This window comes from Oculina patagonica, chromosome 10, assembly GCF_052425735.1.
Source record: "Oculina patagonica isolate OP01 chromosome 10, crgOcupat, whole genome shotgun sequence".
In the NCBI taxonomy this organism is placed as follows: Eukaryota; Metazoa; Cnidaria; class Anthozoa; order Scleractinia; family Oculinidae; genus Oculina; species Oculina patagonica.
In genome coordinates, this window is record NC_135767.1 from 16,829,188 (window position 1) to 16,852,754 (window position 23,567).

Here is a 23,567-nt window from a genome sequence, read left to right on the forward strand (position 1 = left end):
TCCTGCGACCTTTATGGTTCATGGTTTAGAACTCCTGCCAAAATTACAGAAAGCTTTTCCTTACTTTCAGAAACCAATGCAAACATTAATATTTCAAATTACCATTTATTGTTAAAATAATAGGAATTTAACACTGAACAGCTTGAATACTTCACCACTATTCCATACAATTATAGACTAGCTTAACAAGTCACGTCTTTACATTTGAGTGCTATTCAAACTATTTTTTGCCACGTCGGGAAATTGAATCTTCATTCGATGCCCTTAGTAAGCAAGAATCTCTACAGCACAACTCAGCTTTTAATTACGAGTGAAATGGAAAGGCTACTTTAAAAAACTTAACTTTGTTGTATAAAACATTCTTACGAGATTATGTTTTTAGTACAAAAATGTCTGCTTGTACAAAGTACCCATTTTGTAGCCAGGGACATTCTTGTAAAAGAGTATTTGCACACTTTGGGTCATCCTATCAAATTCTCTAATATTTTTATGTTTAAATGTCAATTAACCATTTATTCTAAGGGTTGAACAGCCAAACTACTTGTATGCTGGCACCCTTGGGACCAGCAAAATGTCCCCTTAGGAGAGGTGTCTGTTCATGGAAGGTTTTTGTATGTTGCTGGGACTGTGTCCGCTTCATTAGTGCAGATTTGGCTGTATATGCTAAATTTTGGTTGGCTTCAAAAACTAGTAAATGGTCTTAATTCATTCTAACCAATTAGGAGAGGATATAATTGTTTTCAAATCAACTTGGTACAAAACTAAAACTACAGCTGCTGAGAATTCAAAACAACATGATAATTCTTGGAAATTAAAATACTGTTGAATCTGTGTAAATTATGAGAATAGATGCAAGAAAAAAAAGTCAAGCAATGATACTAGAAAAGAGGCAAAATAAATCTATTTATATTGTCAGCATTTTTCAAAGTGAAAATTTCTTTGTTACCATACAAGTTCAAGCAGATAACCTTTTTAGACCATACTAGAACTATTTCACAAGAGTAATGTGTCTACACACAGTCTATGTAGACAATAGACTTCTCCCTGCATTCCAACTAACAATGGCGTCGTGTCAAGGTTGGGGTGGACAAAAATACAAGAAATTTATAAAAAAGGCCACCCCAACTTCAGGTGCTATTGTACCTATGCACTGAAGTGGAATCTGCCGTTTCCAAGAAAATATCCATACCCACCCCGTGGAAGGTCAATAGGAAATTCTAAGGGGGTGGGGGAGGGTTCTCAAAAGCCAAAATTTTTTAAAGAAAAGTATGGGGCTCAACTGGAATTTCCAGAGGGATAGGGCGATTAAAACCCAAAATCCTTCCACGGGAGGGGTATGGAAATTTTCTGGAACAGCACAATGTGTGAAAGGTCTATTATGTGTTACAGCCCAAAAGTGTGACCACTCATTTAATTTATTCATATTCTTTTGTGTAGTCATAATCCAATCAAAAGCTTAGGAAAGCTTGTAGTTAACTTCAAAATAATGTGAATATATTAAAAGTGGTCACACACTGGGCTCCTTGCTGTAATTCCTACAGAAAATAGCTGTTAAATTCTCTAATTAATTGCTGCATACATTATGGATTTAAAAGACAGCTTTCAGCACTCATTATGATTTATGGATAGAAAAGGCTCTTGTAGTTTTTTTAACGTTCTATAAATTTTTTTGTGAATGGAATCCCTTGTCTCCATTTTGTCTTCAACATGCACCAAGGTTTAGTCTTGTGTGTAAATAAGTTGAGGCTTTGATAATGTTAACCACGCGACTTTGAATGTTGGATTAGCCACTGCAGGGTAATGTCTGTGGAAGGAAAAAGACAATTTTATTTATTATTAATGGGCTGAAAACTTTAATCATTCTTCATGGTCTAAGATATTCCTCTTAACCATGTGTCAGGGGTTTGATTATGGGCCAGCCACTGGGCAAATTGACTGGCTGTGAAGTCAACATGACTTTGCCTGGCTGTTTTTAACATCTAAACTGACTTTAGCGTACCAAAGACGGTAGGATCTTACTGATATTTTGCCTGGGTGCAAAACTCTGATGCCCACCTGCACTAAACCTTAATGAATCCCCCGTGTGTATGCTATCTGGACCATTGAGGAGTGTATCGAATTTATGAGTTTGAGTTAGAAATTTCGAGTTCGGGTTAGAAATTTCCAGTTCGAGTTAGAAATTTCAAGTTTGAGTTATGGGGTAACATTTCCCAGTTTGTCACGCATAGTATCGCCCTTATCACCAAATGAAAGCTAACCGCAAGCAAATAGGAGTGGAACTAACCGCAAGCAAATAGGAGTGAAACTCACCGCAAGCAAATAGGAGTGGAGCTAACCGCAAGCTAACCAGAGTGGAGCTAACCGCAAGCAACTGGAACCACAGGCTTCCCAAGCTCAAAAGTCGTCTTTTTGATGTGTTTTTAGAGCCCTTCGGGCGGCCGACTCTACATACGTGGTGTATGCGACAGCTTGTGTATATAGAGAAATGTATGGGAAAATCACGGATTCTCTAAAATCGGGTAAATAACTATCTATTTTGAAATAAAGTTAACCTACCTCAAATGTGTCGCTTACTTGTGTCTTGTGCCGAATTTGAAGCCATTCCGACGCCATTTAGCGAAGTTATTCGAAGTCGTTGTCTCCCCTTCTAAAAAGAAGGAAAGGCAGACCACTCCATCGATCGGTGGCCAGAGCTCACTCCACAAATCGCTCTCCCCTCAAAAGGAAAAGTCCCGAATCGCAATAAAACCAACAGTTCCCTAAAGCCCAATAAATTTCACTCCACATACGTGTGCTTCGGCGGTCGAAAGTCTCGTAAAGAACGAGAAATTTTGCTTTAAATTCGCCTATTCGGCTTTCCAGATTTGCTTGTGACCGACCTCGCGCCAACGGTCGTTACTCAACGACAAGTATCTGGTTTCATCCCCAACTCTGATTGGTCCATTAGAACCAAGTCACGCGCTGACAACACGACAAGTTTCACGCTAGGGCTGAAGCCCTGAAGCCGCAATCATACAAAATGTAGTTTTTGATCGACGCGGTGATCGAACAAAATTTCCTGCGACTTTGGGATATTATCTTGTCTTGAATGCTCGCGAATATCTTGCTTTATTCTGCACGTGGAGGTGCCAGATTTATATTTACACGGCTTTTCCCTGACATAAATGTGACCCTCCATATGAAAAGGGGGCTTATCGTAACAGCGTTTCAAGAGCGTTTTTGTTTGAAACGCGTTTGAAACCCGTTTCAAATGCATTTGAAATTTGTTTCAAAGTGTTTGAAACGCGTTTCAAACAGTAGGCGTTTGAAACATGGTGAAACGCGTTTGCATGTGTTTGAAACGCCATGCTTAGGGCCTCTTCACATGAGCCCGGTTTACGAGCTGTCTCAGTTACCAGGACGGATTTTGACCTCTGTTCATATGGAAAATTTTAGCCCGGTTGACGGGGATAAAATTCAAGAAATGAAGGCAAAATGGCGACACATAAAGTTGCATCTTTCGCGACTATCGTAGCTTTATTGACCCATGTTACTTTATTAATAAAGCTAATTCGCATATTTCTGAAGTGGAAATAGATACAAGGCAAAATTAAGCCATTTTGACCGCCCAATTACGAAAGGGAAGCTATTTTCTCAAAAACAGTTGCGTTCCGGCGACCGGGCTGGAGCGTTCATATGGGAAAATATTCTTCCCGGTTGTCGAGATCTCGGTTGCAGAAACCAAGATATCGGTAACCGGGCTGGCCCACCTTCTCATATGAACACATCCAAAATTTTACAAGAAAATAGGAGTGAGCCGAGATCTCGGTAACTGGGCCAGCCCGGTCAACCGGGATCATATGAAGAGGCCCTTAGATTATCATTACTGTTCAAGCATAATTTATTCAAAATGTGACAACGATTTCATCAAATTATACAGTGTCTACAGTACCTGAGGAAATCAGAGAATGATGATGTTGCAGCAGGAAAACTTTTCGATTTGAGTAACATTTTCTCCTCATCAATAAATCAGCGTGATGCACACTTGTGTTAATTGCAAGAGCTTGTCTGTGAATATTGCATTGTGTACAGTTGTACAGTCTATAAAATATACTTACATCGTATGTTTAATCCACATCACTTTGTGTCTGAGGCATGTTGAAAATATGTAACGCGTACGGTAAACAAACACATTCGCTGCACGCAAACTATATCACCACATATCCTGAAGCGTGTTTCTTGCGTTTGGACCATCTTGTCGCTTGTTAAATTCCTTGTAACTTGAAAAACCAAACTGAACAACATGTTTCACTGATTGATATCGATTGATATCGGTAATCGATAACAATCGAACTCACAAAAAATATTTTTTATCGATTGTTATCGATTGATAAAATTGATAGCAATTGATAGAAATCGATAAAATCACTAAACCTAAGAAGTTCCTTGAGAAAAATTCGTCTCAAATATGTTACATGCCGTTACGTCCTAGTAAAAGTAAATGGTGCGAGATTGGCGTTTAAGTGGTAAACATTTTATTATTCAGATTATTTGGAGTATCTTACAAAAGTCCTGCCGGAGTCTAGGCAGAATGTTTATCAGGAGATCCTCTTGGTTTGTTTTTCTAAAATATTTTAACTTGGGTTGTCCAGCTATCCCAGCGCTCTCGATTGCATCTTTGATCTCCTTCACAGCGTTCTCGCGTAGATGAAAATCCAAAACGACACCCTGTCAATGTTTATCTTGTAGAGATAAAAATCGGTGACAATCAATAACAATCGATAAAACAATCCTTATCGATTTTCATCGGAAATCGATATCAATCGAACTCACAACTTTTTTCCTTTATCGATTCCTATCGAGTGGTATCGGAAATCGATATCAATCTTCGATTGATATCGATTGCTAGTGATTGATATCGATTATCGGTTTATCGATTGACTACGCCTGGAGTACTCGAGCGGCAAATGATTTAATTTTATACTCCTGTTAGTGAGAAGTAATACCAACCAGCTGGCTTTATCACACAGCGATTCTGCACACAGTTCGAAAATTAAGACAGCTTATCAAAACTTCTGCGCTAGTGTTCAGTAAAATGAATGCTGCTATGTTATGTTATAAATAACTGCCAAATGGCTGCCGCGGAAAATTATTTTGTGCAGTTAAATTGGAGCTAATCTACAGCTTTCGCTAAATTCTGCAGAATGTCTGCCATTTGAAAGCAAAAGGGCCGCAGAAAGGCTTCCAGTCCAGTCAAAAACAAACTTTTCACCGAGCTTCCAACACGGGTAGACGTCATATTTTGTTTCGATTTGTTACCGGGATGTTCTGTGAAACCGTTCCAAAAATTACTACTGGGAAACTGTCATAAACAATGCTATCTACCTCATACGTTCAGTAATAATTATGCTCAAATAATTTGGCGTTTCAAACCCTATAAAATGCGTTTTCTGCATTTGAAACGCTCTAAATTCAGAAGGTGTTTGAAACGCGTTTGAAATCTGTTTGAAACTGTTTGAAACCCGTTTCAAATGCGTTTCAAACGCTGCGTTTAAACGCGTTTGAGAGAAATTACGTTAAGCCCCCTTTTCATATGGAGGGTCACAATATGTAAACGTGGCTGTGATTAGCGAATACAGCTTTCAGAAAACATCCCTTGGGAGTCCTAGCGTGAAACTTGACCGTTGGCGCGAGGTCGGTCACAAACACATCTGGAAAGCCGAATAGGCGAATTTAAAGCAAAATTTCTCGTTCTTTACGAGACTTTCGACCGCCGAAGCACACGTATGTGGAGTGAAATTTATTGGGCTTTATGGAACTGTTGGTTTTATTGCGATTCGGGACTTTTCCTTTTGAGGGGAGAGCGATTTGTGGAGTGAGCTCTGGCCACCGATCGATGGAGTGGTCTGCCTTTCCTTCTTTTTAGAAGGGGAGACAACGACTTCGAATAACTTCGCTAAATGGCGTCGGAATGGCTTCAAATTCGGCACAAGACACAAGTAAGCGACACATTTGAGGCAGGTAAACTTTATTTCAAAATAGATAGTTATTTACCCGATTTTAGAGAATCCGTGATTTTCCCATACATTTCTCTATATACACAAGCTGTCGCATACACCACGTATGTAGAGTCGGCCGCCCGAAGGGCTCTAAAAACACATCAAAAAGACGACTTTTGAGCTTGGGAAGCCTGTGCTGGAACTCGATATTTTAACTCGAAATCGAAATCAACTCGAAATTCTAACTCGAACTCGAACTCATGAAATGGACAGACCCACATCGAGGCACCACTTTATAACTTAATCTCCATGGAAGAAATCAGGGTGCGTGACCAATGAAAGCTATTGAACAGTACTTTCAAGTGGTACTGTTTACTATGTTGTGCTTTACAAGTCTGTAGATGAAATCATTTTCAATTGACTATTTCAAATGAAAGCTGAGGGCAGTACAGTATACATTTGGTGATTGCATTATTGTTTTAGTATAAATAATCTACCTTAAGTTTCTTTTTTTCTTTTTGACAATCATCTACATGTACCTTTCTGCATGTATTCCTGACCAAACATGGCTGATAACTGTACAGTAATTTTCTAACAACGGTTCACCTAAATTGCAAGTTTAGACAAATAATTGCCAGCTCATCTCTGGACTTACCAATATTCTCTTTTTCTTTACAAGAAATAGAATAACAACAGATTTCTCGATCTTGAATAGAAGCCAAATTCCTGTTATGAAGTAGAAGAGAATGTAAGTACTGAGAGATGAACCACAAAGAAAAGTCAACAAACACAATAGATGCAGTATTTTAGGCTGGGAGAGCCATCACATTTTCTGTTCTAATATAACAAACATAGCTTCAAGATACAGAAGGCACTGCATGTGTATGAAATGGTGTTAACTGTTAACACTAATAAAGAGCCACATTTAAAGCCTTTTTCACTTACAGTCTTTCCACGAGTTCTTTTTCATCTAACGCATTTGGAAGATCCTTTTTATTTCCCAAAACTAAGACCTAGACAAAAAGTAACAGGAGAATAATGTACATGTAATCAGAATGAGAATAATAAACACTAAAATTACACTGAAATTGCAGTCAGGAATATTCATAACTCAAATATTTGTCTTTCACTGACTATTATCAAATGTTTTAAACAACATTTGTTTGAAACTGAGGAAGGCCGAAGATTCTCGGCCGAAACGTCTTTATAAGAGTTTCAAACAAACGTTGTTTAAAACGTTTGATAATAGTCAGTGACAGACAAATATTTGAGAATGAGAATAGTCTTTCGCCATTAATTCTTGAAGTGACTTGGTTCCCAACAAAGGTAACGTTTTGCAGGCTACTTACTGGAATTCCCGCTAATTGTGGTTTCTCTAAGAGGCCATGGAGCTCATTTCTCGATGCTTCTAGTTTTTCATGATCTGCGGCATCCACCATGTACCTAGAAAGAACACACTCCAGTTACATACTTGTCTTAGTTCTTGTATTATCAACACAGAAAAAGAAACTTTGCTATAGTCTGCTTTCACTCAGACAGTCATAAAAGGGCGAGAACTACATGTGTTTGTTTAATATGTTCAAGTTTTATTGAGATTAATACTTACACAATGCAGTTTACGCCTCTACAGTATCTCTCCCACATGCTTCTAAATCGAGGTTGACCTCCAATATCCCAAACCTAGCAAACATAAATATCAACTAGGTTAAAAACATTTCACCGACAGTAAGCAGTATAATAGTTTGCATGGAAAAGAAATGGTGACCCCGGCCAGGCATCAAACCCAGATTACTTAATCCAGAGTCCAGCACACTAACCCTAATGCCACCAAACCACACAATTCGAGCTATACTAGGCTAGCATCAATGAAGCTTGAGGCTTCAGAGTTGCTATCCTTCCTTCAACACTTATTGTGGAAACAAAGGGAGTAAAACATTTTCACAGCCAAAAAGTTGGCCCTTTCTCAAAGAAGTCATAACAAGACAAACTTTAAAACTTACCTTTATCGTAACATTTCCCTTGGTAACTTTCCTCATATTGAATCCAACTGTAGGTATCATGTCTTCACTGAACTGACCAGACTGTAAAGAAAAAGAAAACAAACAACATTGGCAACGATTCACTTATTACTTGCAGTCTGTTTTGCTACCCAGGTGCTCGGGGACAGTAAAATTTTACCACCAAATCAAGCCAAAGTTACACAAAGTCTACTGGCCCACATTGCCAGAGCGTATTCTGGCTTCTGTACCATAAAGCATCTAGGGGTATTGCTACTCTTCTTGAATGGGATGTTAGTCCATCGGAGGTTAGCCCCTAACATTGTTAGGTTTCTCTGACAGTTTGCTGGTACCCATTTATACACCTGGTGGGGGGTGTGGTGGCCTAATAGTTAGTGCACAGCTGGACTCCAGATTGAGCACGAACCTGGCCAGGGCCACTAAGTTGTGTTCTTGAGTAAAACACTTTACTCTCATGGTGTCTCTCTCCACCCTGAGCCCAGTTGTTCAAAGGGTGGATAACACTATCCACTGCCCAGTGTATAACTGTCATACAAAACCTACTTCGCTATACACCGGATAGTGATTTATCCAGTGGATAATGTTATCTACCCTTTGCAAAACTGAGGCCAGGTGTATAAATGGCTACGAGCAAATTTAATGCTGGGGGTAACCCAGTGATGGACTAGCATTCCATCCAGGGGGGGGGGGGGGGTAAAAATACCCCTTTTTGCTTCATGCCACGGAAACTGGAATAAGCTCTGGCCTGATAGGCCGCTAGGCTCAAAATATGCAAACTAGGCCTTAACCTAAATTTATACACCTGGGTGGAGAGGCACTGTGAGAGCAAAGTGTCTTGTCAAAGGACACAACACAGTGTCCCCAGGCAAAGAAATACTTTGACCAAGGAAGCTCAAACCTTGTAAGCTGAAACTCTGAAAAAGTTTGGATAATCAAGAGACAAGAGAAGCAGCAAATAATTGAATCATTAGTGAAGAAATTATTCAACATGACACGAGCATGGGACAAAGAAAAAATCTTAGTTCCCGATGGGAATCAAACCCATGGCCTCCCAGAATACCGGTTGGGTGCTCTAACCAACTGAGCTACGAGAGACTTGTTGTGAGCTGGGCCATTTACTAAGTTGATATGTGACATGTGTCCTCACTATTTATCACCAAGCTTGAAATCTACCATCTTTATTATTTACTACACATTTGATGATTTCGACATTGCTGAGCCTAGCAGTTTGCAGGACGCGTGTCACATATCAACTTAGTAAATGGCCCAGATCACAACAAGTCTCTCGTAGCTCAGTTGGTTAGAGAGCCCAACCGGTATTCTGGGAGGCCATGGGTTCGATTCCCATCGGGAACTCAGATTTTTTCTTTGTCCCACGCTTGTGTCATATTGAATAATTTCTTCACTATTTATCACCGAGCTTGTAATCTACCATACCCTAGTTATTCAGTTATCAGGCGCACTCGGTTATAAGACACACCCCAAACTTGGCAACATTGTTATGCTAAGTTTACAAACAGAAAATTCTCCAAAAACACTCGGTTATAAGACGCACCATGAGTTGGAGTGTTGAAAAGATGTAGTGATCAATTTAAGGAGAGTTTTTTCTTACAAAATTTGACTGTTTGAATGTTGTTCATACTCCTTGGCACAATCTTCGAGTAAAAAGCTAACATTTTGTGCTAAAAAAGACGTAAATCCACTTGAGCAAAACATCTTTCCATCGTTCGTGCTTCGAACTTAGCTGCTGAGTAACCTGGCAGATGTGTAGTTTCCAGTAACCACTGAGTTTGTAGCTTGGTTACCAAGTTCTCAAGCATGCTTCGTATCGCTTCGAACTTTGTTTATCGAGTGTTTTTCAAAGATTCTCAAGCTTTTTTGGTATTTTCCTTGTCTTCTAAAGTCATTTTCCACTTTCCACGCTTAGAAAGGTTTGTTTCAAATGAGTAAGCTTGATTTTCTTTGTCTAATTTCAACAAAATGCTGGCATATACAGGTGTCACTAAAACTTGTTTTATATACGCGTTAATAAACTTTGCGTTTAAATTTAATGTTTCTTATATCTTTAATACTGTTAAAGTCATTAACCAACATTAAGTGTTTTCATTTCTCTTGTTTTAACTGTAAGTTCCGGTAAAATGGCGGTCATAAGATTTTGTTGAGCGGAAATACTCGGCTATAAGACGCACCCCAATTTTGGCATGAACTTCCCACAGAAAAACAGATTTTTCTCGAAAAAACCGTGCGCCTTATAACCGAATAACTACGGTATTTATTATTCACAATTGAATCATTGTACCTCCTAAAGTAACTGTAAACAATGTAGCATCAATGCTATAGTTGATTTTAACAAGAGTGTCATGTACTTAGCACCTACTTAGAAAAGTTCATAGACAAGTGATGTGAAATAGGGCTACTTTAATTACTTTGTCACTCTAGTGGTCACACGCAAGGGAGGTAGACTTAAATCAAAGCCTCCAGCAAGACCATAGAAAGGCTAATTATAAACCTGAGTAGTGGTAAACCACAGCAATATCATGTCTGGGCTAAATTGCAGAATACTGTGCAACTTATGTGTCTTACTGAAAAACATTTGATTTATGCCTTGTTTTTCAAAAAGTTATGACTCATGGATGCGTTTAATCTTATGGAAAGGATATTCTGCAATTGCATACCCCCTACACTGTATAGCTATCATTACATGATGTAAACTTTATAACCACATCATTAATAAAACTGGTGGTGTTAATATCTAAGAAATTAAATAGATCTTTTTGCAACTGATAGATGAGCAATTTAACTTTTCACATTAAAGATCCATTTTATTAATCTACAAAAGCATAGCCGAGAGGAAATAATTCCTTGGACAATAGGCAAAGGTTATTGTTTAAATGTCAAAGTACAAGCAATAATTTTTCCATTCTAAAGGACCTTAAAAAAGTCACGCATTTCATCTCCTCTCGCCTTGCGTACGTATGTCAGTTTTATGAACATATACGGGCTGAAAGATGTTGAGGAGTTTAATACATTGTTTTCATACACTGAAAAACTGCCAAATAAAGAAATAACTAGCAAATTATGACGAAATTAGCTGTGACTATTAAAGGTTTTTATGTAAGTTCGCTTACCGCAATAACATTGACAAAAGTGGTCTTCCCAGAATACTGCAAGCCTACCAATGTAAGCTCCATCTCTTCCTTCCAGAACAGGCTTTTTATCCAGTCTAATATACTCCGAAAAAAGGCCAACATTTTCGTAAATGCAACGTGCAGAAACACAAGCCTTCACTTCTCTTTTGCTTTTCGTCTCTTCCTGACTTTGTGTCACATGACACAAGATGGCGGCTGCTATCCCGTAAGGCATTGCGAGAGGGAGAGACCGTGAGGAGCTGGTGCCGCATTTCAGTCATTTCAGCGCAAAACAATTCAAAAATTCAACATGGAGATCAAATGGTTTAGATTACGGCGTTCAAATTGAAGCAAGAATGAGCACGATCGAGCAGCTTAAAAGCGAAGTCGAACGGCTAAGTAGTGAGCTACAGCAAGCCTGTTTAGAAAAAGTCCAAGCGGCTGAATATGGGCTTGCCGTGTTGGAAGAAAAACAGAGATTACAAGAACAATATGATGAACTGGAAAGCGCTTTGGAAGCGAGCAAGCAAGAGTTGGAATGTCTTAGAGAGGTATTTAATATGAAATCCTTGTTCTTGTTCCTTATAAGAACATATTGTTTAAGGGTTGGTTGAGATCAGAGTTTAGGATCGCGAAAGAATTACTAACAAAGGTTTTTGATTTTCCTTTAATTATTTACGGCTTGCAAGTGTAAATACAAGCTAAAAGCCTAATCAGATTGCGTGGTTCATCGCATAACCGTTTTTTGCTCGTTTAATAAAATCGGAATCTAAAATAAAAAATCCCTGTTTGGAAACAATCAAATATCTTTTAGGAATTTCTGCGAATGATATTCCAAATGTGTAGACATATTAGAAGGAAGTTGATTTATAAAATACGTGACGTGGACAATCGGATATTTTTGCAGCCCATATTTGAAAGCTTAAAAGATTATGTATATCATATTGCTGTTGAATATTTGTTGGCTAAGTATAATGACTGAAATGCTTGCCAAGACATAAACCTTGAAGCAAATTTACGTGATGAGTTTTTGAGAGAACGTGTCCCAAAATTTGGAATTTTTACCAATTGAAAATGTTATCATGGTTTGTTTTATTTCCTAATTAAATTAACCTGATATTGCCTCTTTCTGAAGAATTTATATAATTTATGTGACTTGTGTAGTACACAAATATTTTTGTATATTTGAATGTCGCATAGCAACGACTTGTGAATGTACATGTATGTTGACTGAGCAGAAGTTGAACTATGCTAAATTGCTCCCGGGGGGGGGGGGGGGGGGAGGAGGGGGGTTTTTTTTTTTTTTTTTTTTTTTTTTTTTTTTTTTTTTTTTTTTTCCCCCCCCCCCCCCCCCCATATTGCTGCTCATTATATTACATCTGCTATGTCTTGGGCAAGAGCACAACATAACAACCAAGCTACAGAGGCTTTGGTTGTTTGTCCATAAAATAATCCTTCAAGGTTTATTTATTATGTCTTGGCAAGCATTTCTGTTATCTTACGGAGCCAACAAGTATCCAACAGCAATATGATATACTGTCTTAGCCTTTTAAACCACCCCTAGAGAAGGGGGTACTCTCCAAAAATTTGGTTCTGAGTGTGCAGAATGCTTCGTTTGAGACCAAATTAAATCATGGCAATCCGTTTCAATCTCTGATCCGTCCCTGGCCTTTTGGCCATCCATACCTTCTTTTGTATTCGCTGTGTCATTGAAATGTTCCTTCACTCTTTTTTATTTTTATATTTAAGAAGTTTAATGGTCATTTCCCATACCTAAATTTAGCTAAAATCCATGACACAGTCGCTTTAACCAGCCTATAGTAATACTTCAGAAATGTAGAGAATTTTTGTTTCTGTCCTAAATAAGCCACAAGTCATAAAATTAATATTATTTATAATATTTTTTTTCTTACAACAAAGGTTCATGAACAGCTGAAACTTGAGCAAGAGAAAAGAAGCAGGTTTGGAGATGATCGAGAAGAAAGTCTTGTCAAGGAGAGCGAATCGAGAGAAGCCACCTATCTTCATAAAATAACAGACTTAGAAAGTGACCTGCGACAAGCAAGAAAAGCTGAAAGAGAGGCACAAATTGAAAATGAACGACTGTCCCATCAGGTCTCTAACTACGCAAAGGAAATTGAACAATTTGCTCACAGTAAGAAACTGCTTAGCGATGAGATCAGGGAGCATAAATACAGAGAATCCAAACATACACAGGAATTTAGCGAGCTTGAGGAAGAAAATATTAACCTTCAGAAGCAGTACTCGGCACTAAGATCATCACTGGTGGAATTTGAATCGTTGAAGGTTGAAAACAAAAGCTTGACAGACGAAATGGAAGCAGTACAGTTACAACTGCAGGTTGCCTGCGACAAACGAGATCAATACCAAAAACAACTCAATGAGGCTCTTGAGTCCTTGAAGGAACAGCGAGATCGAAACACCCTTCTTCAGAAAGAACTGCAAGAAAGCCGTCAACGTCGGTCACCTACACTTAGCAGCTGGCATGAGGAAAGCCGATTTATTGCACTTGAAAGTCCAGAGAAGGCCAAGCCAGAACAACCTGTTGAACACCCTTTAATTCAAAGCATTATCGAGGAATACAAACCTGTCCCAGGGTTGGTTGAAGATCTGATGAAAGAGCTTCAGCTCTCGGAGGCCAAAGAAATGGCACACAAACTTGATCAGTTGAGTAGTGAGAAAAATGAACTTACAAATGCACTGGCTAAGAGAGAGAAGGATGTTTTGAAGTTAAGAGAGGAGTTCGATGCTATGCAGACTTTGACTGAGGCCAAGATTCTGTGTGAAACACTGGATGACAGCGATGACGCGGCAGAGGAGAGGGAAGCGATCAGTGTTAAGATAAACAACCAGCTGAAGGAACTGGAAGAAATCCGAAAACTTTTGAAGGGTTATCAAACCAAAGACAATAAGTCGCAAGCTTTGATCAAAGACTTGAAAAGTGAGATTGACAGCTTGAGAGCGAAAATGGCTGGCTTGCAAACGAAAGCTGATGAGGCGACATTCATGACAAAACGCGTCAAGGAACTCGAGGAGCAGATGTTAAATATGAAAAATAAAGGGAGTGAGTCGGAAGAATTGATCAAAAACCTGCAGGAAGATGTGAAGTCCATGAGCGATCTTGCTGGAAATGCGCAAGGAAGCCTTAACTGCACCCAGGATGAACTGAGGTACGTCAGCGAAGATTTGCAGAGGCTTTACAAGCATGTTTGCTCAGCTAATGGTGACCATCCAACCAATTCATTTGCCAAGAAAGAAAAGCAGGAAAAATCAAAAACAGCAGCACAAGCTGAATCAAATGCTGCAAATTCCAACACCAAGGAAAGTGCTGCAGAAGTACGACAGTCTCCAATGGGAAGCGAGAATCCAAATGAGACGATGGAAAGAGGAGATCCTTATTCCTGTTACAGACTGATAAGCTCTGTGCGTGATCAAGTGAAGTTTTTGAAACAAGCAGTTGAGAAGACCGTTGAAATTTCCAGACAGCGTGCATTAGAGTATAGGGTGGTCGTTAGCGATGACGAAACCAGTGGAGGAGAGGACAACGAAGTTCAAAAACAACAAATTGTAAAGCTTCAAAGTTTGCTGACCACGAAGCGAGAACAGATTACTACCCTTCGCACTGTTCTCAAGGCTAACAAGTCCACTTATGAAGTTGCACTGGCAAATCTTAAAAGTCGCTATGAAAATGACAAGGCAGTGCAGTCAGAGACAGTAGCACAGCTAAAGAGAAGCCTAAAAGCTCTAAAAGCTGAGGTGTCGACATTTGCTTCACTGCGTGGTATGTATGCGGCAAGGTGTGAGGAGTATTTAGTGCAAGTAGACGAGTTGCAGCGTAAGTTTGCTGCATCAGAAGAGGAGAAGAAGACCCTTAATCAACTTCTCAAACAAGCCATTCATCAGAAAATTGATCTTACACAAAGACTGGAGGAGTTTGAGATCGCTCGGGAAAGGCTGCGTGCCTACACAAGAAAAAGTAGCAAGTCCAACCGATCAAAACCGGTTACCCGTGTATAGAACTGAATGTGAACCACCTAAAAGGTGAAAGTTTTATTCTTTGAAATAACTTGCAGTCTACAGTCAACTCTTGTTATAGCGGACACACTCTAGGTGTGGTTTAGTGACCGTTATAGCGAAAGTCTGTAATAGCAGGAGTCATTTCCAGTCAAACCTCTTTTGCTGGGGATCTGGATTTTGTCCGTTATGGCGAGTGTCCGCAATAGCAGTGTGTCCGCAAGGCGAGAGTTGACTGTATTTTATCATTGATAGTTAAAACCTTCACTTGCAAATCAAGTGATATTTTGCTTGCGTAGACTGGTAGACAATGCAATGTCTGAGTACATGACTAGTCGACTAGAATTAGAATTGTTCAAAGGGCTGTTTTTCAAAGGCCACTAGTTAGTATTATGTGCAAAAATTGCTCATTTAACCATGGTTTTAGGGATTTTATTGCTCAGATTTCTAACATTCTATTGACTACTAAACAGTAGCTTTTAAATTGAAAAATGCATGTAAGTAGTGTAAGTTTTATTCTATAGCTGTGCAATATTTTACATTGTACAGTATTTTAAGCAAGCTCAATTCAGGTTACACACAATTTAATAGACAGTGCTATTTATACAGTCCGTTGGTAGCTTCATAAATGAGCTGAACCCCCCGGTGGGGGGGGGGGGCACTAAAAAAAGTTTTATACAGGGAGGCTCCGCCCCGAGCTCTGACCCCTTACCCTTTTATATACCATTTTTGACAGAAATTGTACCCCTTTCGTAGACCTTTTACTGAAAAAGGGTACCCCTTTCATATACCTTAAAGACATGGCATAGACTTAGAACAGGACGTTTTCTTGTCATTTTCACGTAGCGCTTAATACATTAATAAAATAATACAGCCGTTAATTGCGTCTGTTCGAAATATTTTAATTAAAGGTCTTTTTAAATACCTAAATGACAGATTTCCATACCCTTTCATATACCAAAACTTGTAAAAGCCCTACCCTTTCATATACCTTAAGCCTGAAAAAGGTACCCCTTTCGGGCGGAGCCTCCCCGTATAGGCCATTATAGGAAGTACCCCCCCCCCCCCCCGGCTGAACGCCAAAAGGTCCCAAAAATTTCAGAAAAATATAAAAAGCCTTCCAACTTACTGTTTTATGCAGTTTAGAATAATTTTTATTAGATTAATGAGAATTTATACTCAGTTATTATATGTGGGTCAAAATTACATTTTATAGAAAAAAAAAACATATTTTCAATGTGTCCAAAGCAATTTTAGCCCTGTTTTTAATACTTGTTAAATCACAGGGCTTTAATATAAAAACAAGAATTATACATATTATAAAAAAATACATTTAAATACAGGTTGACACACTGTTTGTGGAATATAGCTGCTTTGATTGGTGGATTAGCAAATCTGTGTAATTTTATCCTTTAATAGTCTGGGTTATCAATATGCAGTGGAATTCCAATTTCTGGAACCCTGTAATTTCTCTAACCTCCCAAGAACTCTAAGACATTTTCTTTCAGGCTCAGTTGAATACTGCAATTTTAGTAACATAGAAATCTCTAAAGAAATTTCGTGTGACTGTGTAGTGCATATAACTAGTGAATTGAAAACGATAATTGAAATGAAAAATGATGGCATTTCACATTTAACACTGAAGAAGGGGCAGTAGCCCCGAAACGTATGGAAACATTATACTACCATCAGGCGCATTTTTCATTTAAATTATCGTTTTTAATTTACTGCAATTTTACCCTGATTTCTTGGACCAATTTCCGTTTCCCTTGGAGGATTGAGAAATAAGGATACCACTGTTTTAAAATAATGTTAATTTTTAGAAAATAAATATTGCTATTTATCACTCGTACTTATGAGTGCCATAGGTGTTGGCTAGCAGATTTCCACAGTTGTTAGCCTTATTGATGTCGCTGCTTTTTTTCTTGAAGATTACATTACGAGGGGATCTGCTAATACATGTAGTAGGGATGTCGTTAAGGGCTAGCTGACGGCTATTTTCACCGGCTGAAAGAAAGCTTAAATCAAGCTAAAATTTCACATTAAAACAAAGACTTTGGTAAACTTTTAGAGCTGCCAGGACCAGAAAGGCTAGCTGAGCTTGCTAATGAGCCGGCTTTAGTTAGTGTTTTCATAGCTGCATCCCTGCTATAGTACAGGTGTGGTTTTATAATCAAAATTATTATTACCGGTACTCTATAAAAACTGTTGAATACAGAAGGTATATTTATATTGAATATATCAGTCTTCACTTGAGATTTACCGCTGTATAGCAAAAAAAAAAACATTGTTGTATTACTGAAAAAAGGTACTTTTAGTTTTAAACTCAAAGTACCAATTTCTTCAGTGATACAATTATGGACTTATTGAAGTTGGGAATTAGTTTCTACCTGAAGTACGGTAAGTATAGAGAGTAGCAAAGGGTGGGTCGTGATCCCGTTTCACGCACAAATTGTAACTAAATTCACGTGTCAGATAAACTTGAAACAGCAGAATTCGCGAATCACGTGTATTTGTTTGCTTTTTTCACACATCACAGTTTAATTTTTGCTTTATTTTCATGCTCTATTTTCGCCCTTTTCATGTCATGCATAAACCCTTTGCTACCCTCAGTATAGCGTGTATTTTTCAGCATTGGTCATTATTATAGCATCTGTTGGCTTCATTTCCAGCCACTTTTCAGAAAAATAAGCTTGACGTATTCCTGTCCTGAGCAAACTCAGAAAGGAATGAAGACCAGCCTGGAGAGAGTAGTGGAAATTAAGCCTACAGCAACTGACAAGGGGCAAAGACTTGAAACGTTAGTTCTTAAATCTAAGCCGTAGGGCCCAGTTGTTCAAACTGTAGGGGTGGTGAATGGTCCTTCAAGAAATGCGTGTCTCGCAAAATTTAAGCCAAATTTCAGGGATCTCGTCGTCTCGAATTTTTCTTTGACGCCTTCGCGGAGTCTCGATTTCTTTTGCAAGGCTAAAAAGGTCTCGGGCTCACAGAAAAGATATCAGTCTCGCCGTCTTGCAAAGTCATATCCACCGGATAAATCACTATCCAGTGGATAAGTGTTGGCAAAGCAAACTACGTTATCCACTGGATAGATGCGGTGGATGGCGTTATCCACTTTTAATGACCAGGGGCAGTTGACTTCATGAATGTGAATTTGGTACTAAATAAAAATGACGCTAAGGCCAGCTTGTTCAAAGGATGGACATTACTACCCAATGGACAAACTGTCACTGTTTAGTGCATGTTTTTGTCTCGATATAGACTAATCTAGTGGATAGCATTATCCATCCTTTAAACAACTGGCCTTGAATGCCCTATTTTATCAATCTTCAAGTCAAGGTCTGTTAATTAAGATATTTACTTTTCAAACTTTTAGGTATTTTAGCATCAGATTAAACTTTTGAATACTAAAGTACATGCAGCTATTTTTAAGACCTAGCACATAGCTAGTACATGTATTTTACCCATTTATTGGAAAAATGTTACTACTGTATTTTTGTGTAGAGACTTAATTAATATTTTAATATATTTATCCTCTTTCTTAATTATTACTAGATCAAAAGGTGCAAATCTTTTTATTTCAGTACAGTTTAATCCTAATGAAGCTGAATTTCATGTAATTGAAACCAAACATGCATAACCCAATCACTGTGATTCATGTTTGATATAAATTCAGACTTCTGTTTACCTGCAAAAGCATATTAACCATTCAATGAATTTTTAGATATCTCCAAATATTGAGTTTGTTCATCAACTATGCTATAACAAGAAAACATCAAACTTACAGAATGTCACAGTCTGTGCTGCTTGTAAAACTGAGAGTTGTGTGTACGGCTAATGAAAATTTCCACATTTAAATTTGGCCTTATTTGTATAAAAAAATAATAAAAGACGTATGCAAAATGTTTTGCTTGTATTTTTAATTAGTGATTCAAAGTGCTTTACTAAGAGTGGTTTATGACTTAATAAGGGGCACAGGGAGGGTAGGAGTCTACAGGAGCAAAAAAAGAGAGAGGGGGGAACAGGATTCTCAAAGCGGGTGGGAAATTATTTGGAAATAGGAACCTTTTGATGACAGATGCCTGTATTTACTTATTAATATAAAGGCCATCGAACCTTGATCCCAGGCTCTCTCCTCTTTCCTCCTTTGTCCTCAATGACAAGGGAGGAAAGGAGAGAGAGCCTGGATCAAGGTTGGTATAGCTACTGTAAATGGGAAAATGAGCCTTCATCACTTGTTTTTCTTGCAAAACAGCTTTATTTTTCTGTCCTTTGTTTACAAAGATCATTGAAAAAAAATAAAATACTTTCAGTAAATACATATAAATGTTTATAAATAATATTTAATAAATTATACTTACAGAAAAATTTTGAAAAAATTATGCATATGATAGCATCATTATAATAAAATAATATATCATATAATAATATATGTTACTTGTGCGTGTATCACAGTCACTTAACCATTCTTCCTGTAATTTTTGTGACCTCAGTAACATTAAACTTTGAATTTTTCAATGTGTAATTTCTTTTTAAAAAAATTGATTAAATTCTTATTAACCGTGCGAAACCGGTTCATAATCTGGCTGGCATTTTTTTGTCGTTTTTTTTTTGTCGGTAAATCGTTCCAGACCCACGCAGCCCTGCCGGCTCCTTTGTTACGGTCACGCAAGATTTGATGACCGCTTGGACATGTCCAAGCTATTTAAAAACTACCACTTTATGTCAGACCCATGTCACGCGATCGCTCGCCTGTAGCTTTAAATAATTATTATAAATACTTTTAAAATAAGTGAATTTCACTTATTTTAAAAGTATTTACGAACACTCTGCGCTCTGTGTGAAATAGTAACTTGAATTTGTGTCATTTAGGCGTTAGGCTCGGAGCGAGTACAAGTCGTACAATTTACCCGGAATGCGTTGAATATTGCAAAACAACGACTTTTTTGTTTTAAGTTTATTCTGGGAATCGAAACGTATATTGCAAGCTCAGCAAGAATGTGTCAAGGCATGGGATACACGTCATCGCGCCAGGGGAATTACCTGCGCAGGCAAGTATGCTCTATTTACAGCTAATTCGAGAAAGGTTGTTGGAAAGACTATTCTTAATTTGGCGTGAAATGGACTTCTTTTAATTCAATTTATGAACTGGTTTAGGTTTATTTTATTAAACATTCGGCACAATATAAATATTTGCTTGCATTCCATGCGTAAGCAGGCATTTCTCCGACCAGGCGTGCTGAAGGAAATTCATGTCACGCACGCTCCGTGACTGACGCAAACACGACTTGTGTGTTTATGAAGTGACTGCTTTTCTAAAGATTTTCTGAAAGAGGTGGTCAAACACTAACCGCACGGTTACAAACTGCTTGCAGATTCTTGTATTGATTTGATGCAGCAATAATTTCAAATTCAATGCAACAAAATGTGAGTTTTACTGTTCAAAACCAGTAATTAAGTGTTGTCAGTAGAACCGGGCAAGCTCCACGGATCGAGGTTGGCCGATTCCCTTCAAACTTTCAGTGTTTTTTCTCTATCGGATAAGATTACGATCGGTGCTATTCTTAGTAAAATAAAATAAATTCCTTCGGATTTTGACCACCCCCTAGTTTTCGGAGCAAATTAAGCAAGATACGGTGGCAAATTTATGTCAACTTCCACGGCTAATTTTACTAACGTTGGATATATAACCCTTGATCATTTTTACGACTGTTACGTATTGACCGGCATATAAACAACTCATTTCTGTAATATAAACGATTTTGGATAAAAAGCTTTACTTTGGCTCGACTCCAAATATTATCATTTTTTGGTTATCAGAATCAAGGAAATTTTTTGCAATTTTTAAAGCCATTTTTTTCCAAAGTGCGGCAGTCTCTTTTGAAACGAAACATACTTTTTACCAGTCCGTCCACAAGTCTAAATAAATCCGCAAACTCTCATTTGGCAAGTCAAAATCCCGTCGCGTGAACTTCCTCACAAATTGACCTAATTAGCATAAATTATTTGAACTAATTTGCATAATTGTTGATTTGCCAGAAAATTGTCACGCTTTTTGTTTCATGTCGAGGGTGTTTATTAACTTCTTTTTTAGTATTAATAAGCACGATAGACTACTTTCTCAGAATAGTAGGTATATTTTAAAGAATTTTTCCACTTACAAAGCAAAAATTCTTTCCTACAAACTTCCAAGAAATTTGATCAAACTTGATTTGTCATTGAAATTCATGTCTCCCCGAAAAATTGTCACGCTTGAGCTATTACATGTTCTCTTCAAGTGTTTATAACAATTCTTTTTTCAGTTTAGTGGGCATGCTTACATAGAGCTTTTTCGATTGTTTGTTCGTTTGCTTTTTTTAACATGGAATGTATGATTATTTCCGCCGCTTCTGTAGTGACTAGTATGCTGAAGCGTTTTCTGTAACCAAGAATGTAATTATCCCGAATTATATTTTTCATACTAAAAGTGAAGAGGGAAAGCTAATTAGGAACAACACGTTAAAATAAATTGTAGTTTAGAGGGCACACAATCGCAGATTGTACTGGTGACTAATCTTTAAATAAGAAGCGTTCGTCCGTCCGTCCGTCCGTCCATCCATCCATCCATCTATCATGATTAACTAGCTATCTATCTGACTCACGCCTCATAAGCCTGGGCGTCAGCTTTGGGCTCATTAGCAAGGTTGATCTGATCCTGAATCGAGCTGGGCACATTGTTATTACAAATGACACATAAATGCCCATGATAATTTATCCTAGACATAGAAAAAGTTTACTGCAAACTGGGTACGCAGAAAGAGTAATTAATACATGCTCGTATCAAACCCATCAAGGACCGCGGAAAAGCATAAAGATGGCACGCCGCATAAGCAAACAATACTCGGAAAAATATATCAAATTCACCACTGTTCCCATTGGCTCTTGTAAGTATAAAAATTAATGAATATGTGCTCCGAATATAAGGAACTGGGTAGCGTAAACATACATGCATAGTTGGAAGCTATATAATTTATTGCTGGTTACTTGTATATTTATTCGAATATCCACGTTGGGAGGGAGCCAATTGTTAGGGAAACTTACCTTGTTGATGGGAGGGTAAGCGTGACAGGGAGGTAGGGGGGATAATGTACTCTGCTGTGGGTTCAGAGGTCGAAATTTTATTATATATATTAAAGAGAGTCTCCATGGCAAATGAATAAGATTCTCCACTGGGCCGATTAAGGCTCTTTCTTGTCGTATTCTTGGGGCGCTTTCATTCAAATTTGCCGCTTCGCTGATTTTAAATAATTAATAATATGATTCAGATATGATGTCCTTGCATTCTACCCTATGATTGAATTTAAAACACGTTCTACTAATAGGAGGTCTGGAACAAAAAAGTTACGTAGGTAGCCGGCATGAGGTGTGGAAGGATAAGCGTTTCGGAAACCGCTCGGATTTTTTCTCCCCTTGCCTCTTTTTTACCATTTTGGAGGCTAAATAATTCTACATGGGGGTTACCTGTCAACGCAAATCACATTAAAATGTGGTACGATAATGGTAAAGATGTTGATGAAATGCGAAGAAGATGATGATGATGATGATGATGATGATGATGATGATGATGATGATGATGATGATGATGAGGAGGAGGAGGAGGAGGAGGAGGAGGAAGAAGACGAAAATGGCGATTGTCATGACTACGATGTTGATGACTTTGTCGGTGACCATTGTTGCGATCGCTATTTTAGTTGTTATTATTGTTTTAATACCTGTGTGTTCGACCAGAATGGCAGATAACGCCCAGACATTTTTGATTAAAAAATTCGATGAGCGTGCAAGAACTGGAAACAAGGCCGATCCTGTACAGGTAACGACGGAGACGAAGATGCTTAGAAACGAGGATGGTCAGCTCGGCACGTTTAACCCTGGAGAGAGCAGGACTGCGCAACAGAGCAGCAGCATGTTCTTACGCCGAGCAGATGTGCAGCGCTATAGGGGTATTGACCCTGAGGAAACCACTAAGGAAGACATTTACCGCGGTGTCGGAGATGGCCTTGGACACTCTCAAAAGTTTGGTGATGGATGACATGGGCAAGCAAAGCCATCAATTTTTGTTTCTTGTTTATTTGCGACCTTGTTAAAACCAACAAAATTGACAATCTCAAACTAGTTGTCCTGAAAGAAATCTGCAAGCAGCTACATCTGATGACAAACGGACCGTTATCAAGAAAAAACTTTCATCGAGGCCATTGAAGCAGTTTCCGAAATTTGTCCATGCTTTCAAAAGTAACTTAACTAAAAGCTTATAGCTAATAACTAATAATTTTGGCACAAAGCTGAATTGCCCTAAAAGCACATATGTCGCTTTTTGTAAGCTAGGTACACAGAGTCTCTGAGATGACAGGCATTTTTAATACATGTAAAAT

At 38.3% G+C, this 23,567-nt stretch overlaps 2 protein-coding genes across 2 annotated transcripts; one reads left to right on the plus strand and one right to left on the minus strand.

Annotated features, from left to right (window-relative positions):
* Nucleotides 1-85: 85 nt before the first annotated feature.
* On the minus strand, nucleotides 86-11,405 carry LOC144629185 (ADP-ribosylation factor-like protein 8B-A). Its single transcript, XM_078487402.1, is given in 8 exon segments — nucleotides 86-1,804; nucleotides 6,634-6,704; nucleotides 6,924-6,991; nucleotides 7,328-7,421; nucleotides 7,585-7,658; nucleotides 7,979-8,059; nucleotides 11,125-11,280; nucleotides 11,283-11,405. Coding segments are annotated over 8 exon segments (714 nt in total). The 3' UTR covers nucleotides 86-1,757.
* A 9-nt stretch (nucleotides 11,406-11,414) lies between these two features.
* LOC144629005 (protein bicaudal D homolog 2-like) lies at nucleotides 11,415-17,428 on the plus strand. Its single transcript, XM_078487149.1, has 2 exons — nucleotides 11,415-11,675; nucleotides 13,045-17,428. The coding sequence occupies exons 1-2, from the start codon at nucleotides 11,481-11,483 to the stop codon at nucleotides 15,160-15,162; spliced, it is 2,313 nt and encodes a 770-aa protein (XP_078343275.1). The 5' UTR covers nucleotides 11,415-11,480; the 3' UTR covers nucleotides 15,163-17,428.
* Nucleotides 17,429-23,567: the final 6,139 nt, after the last annotated feature.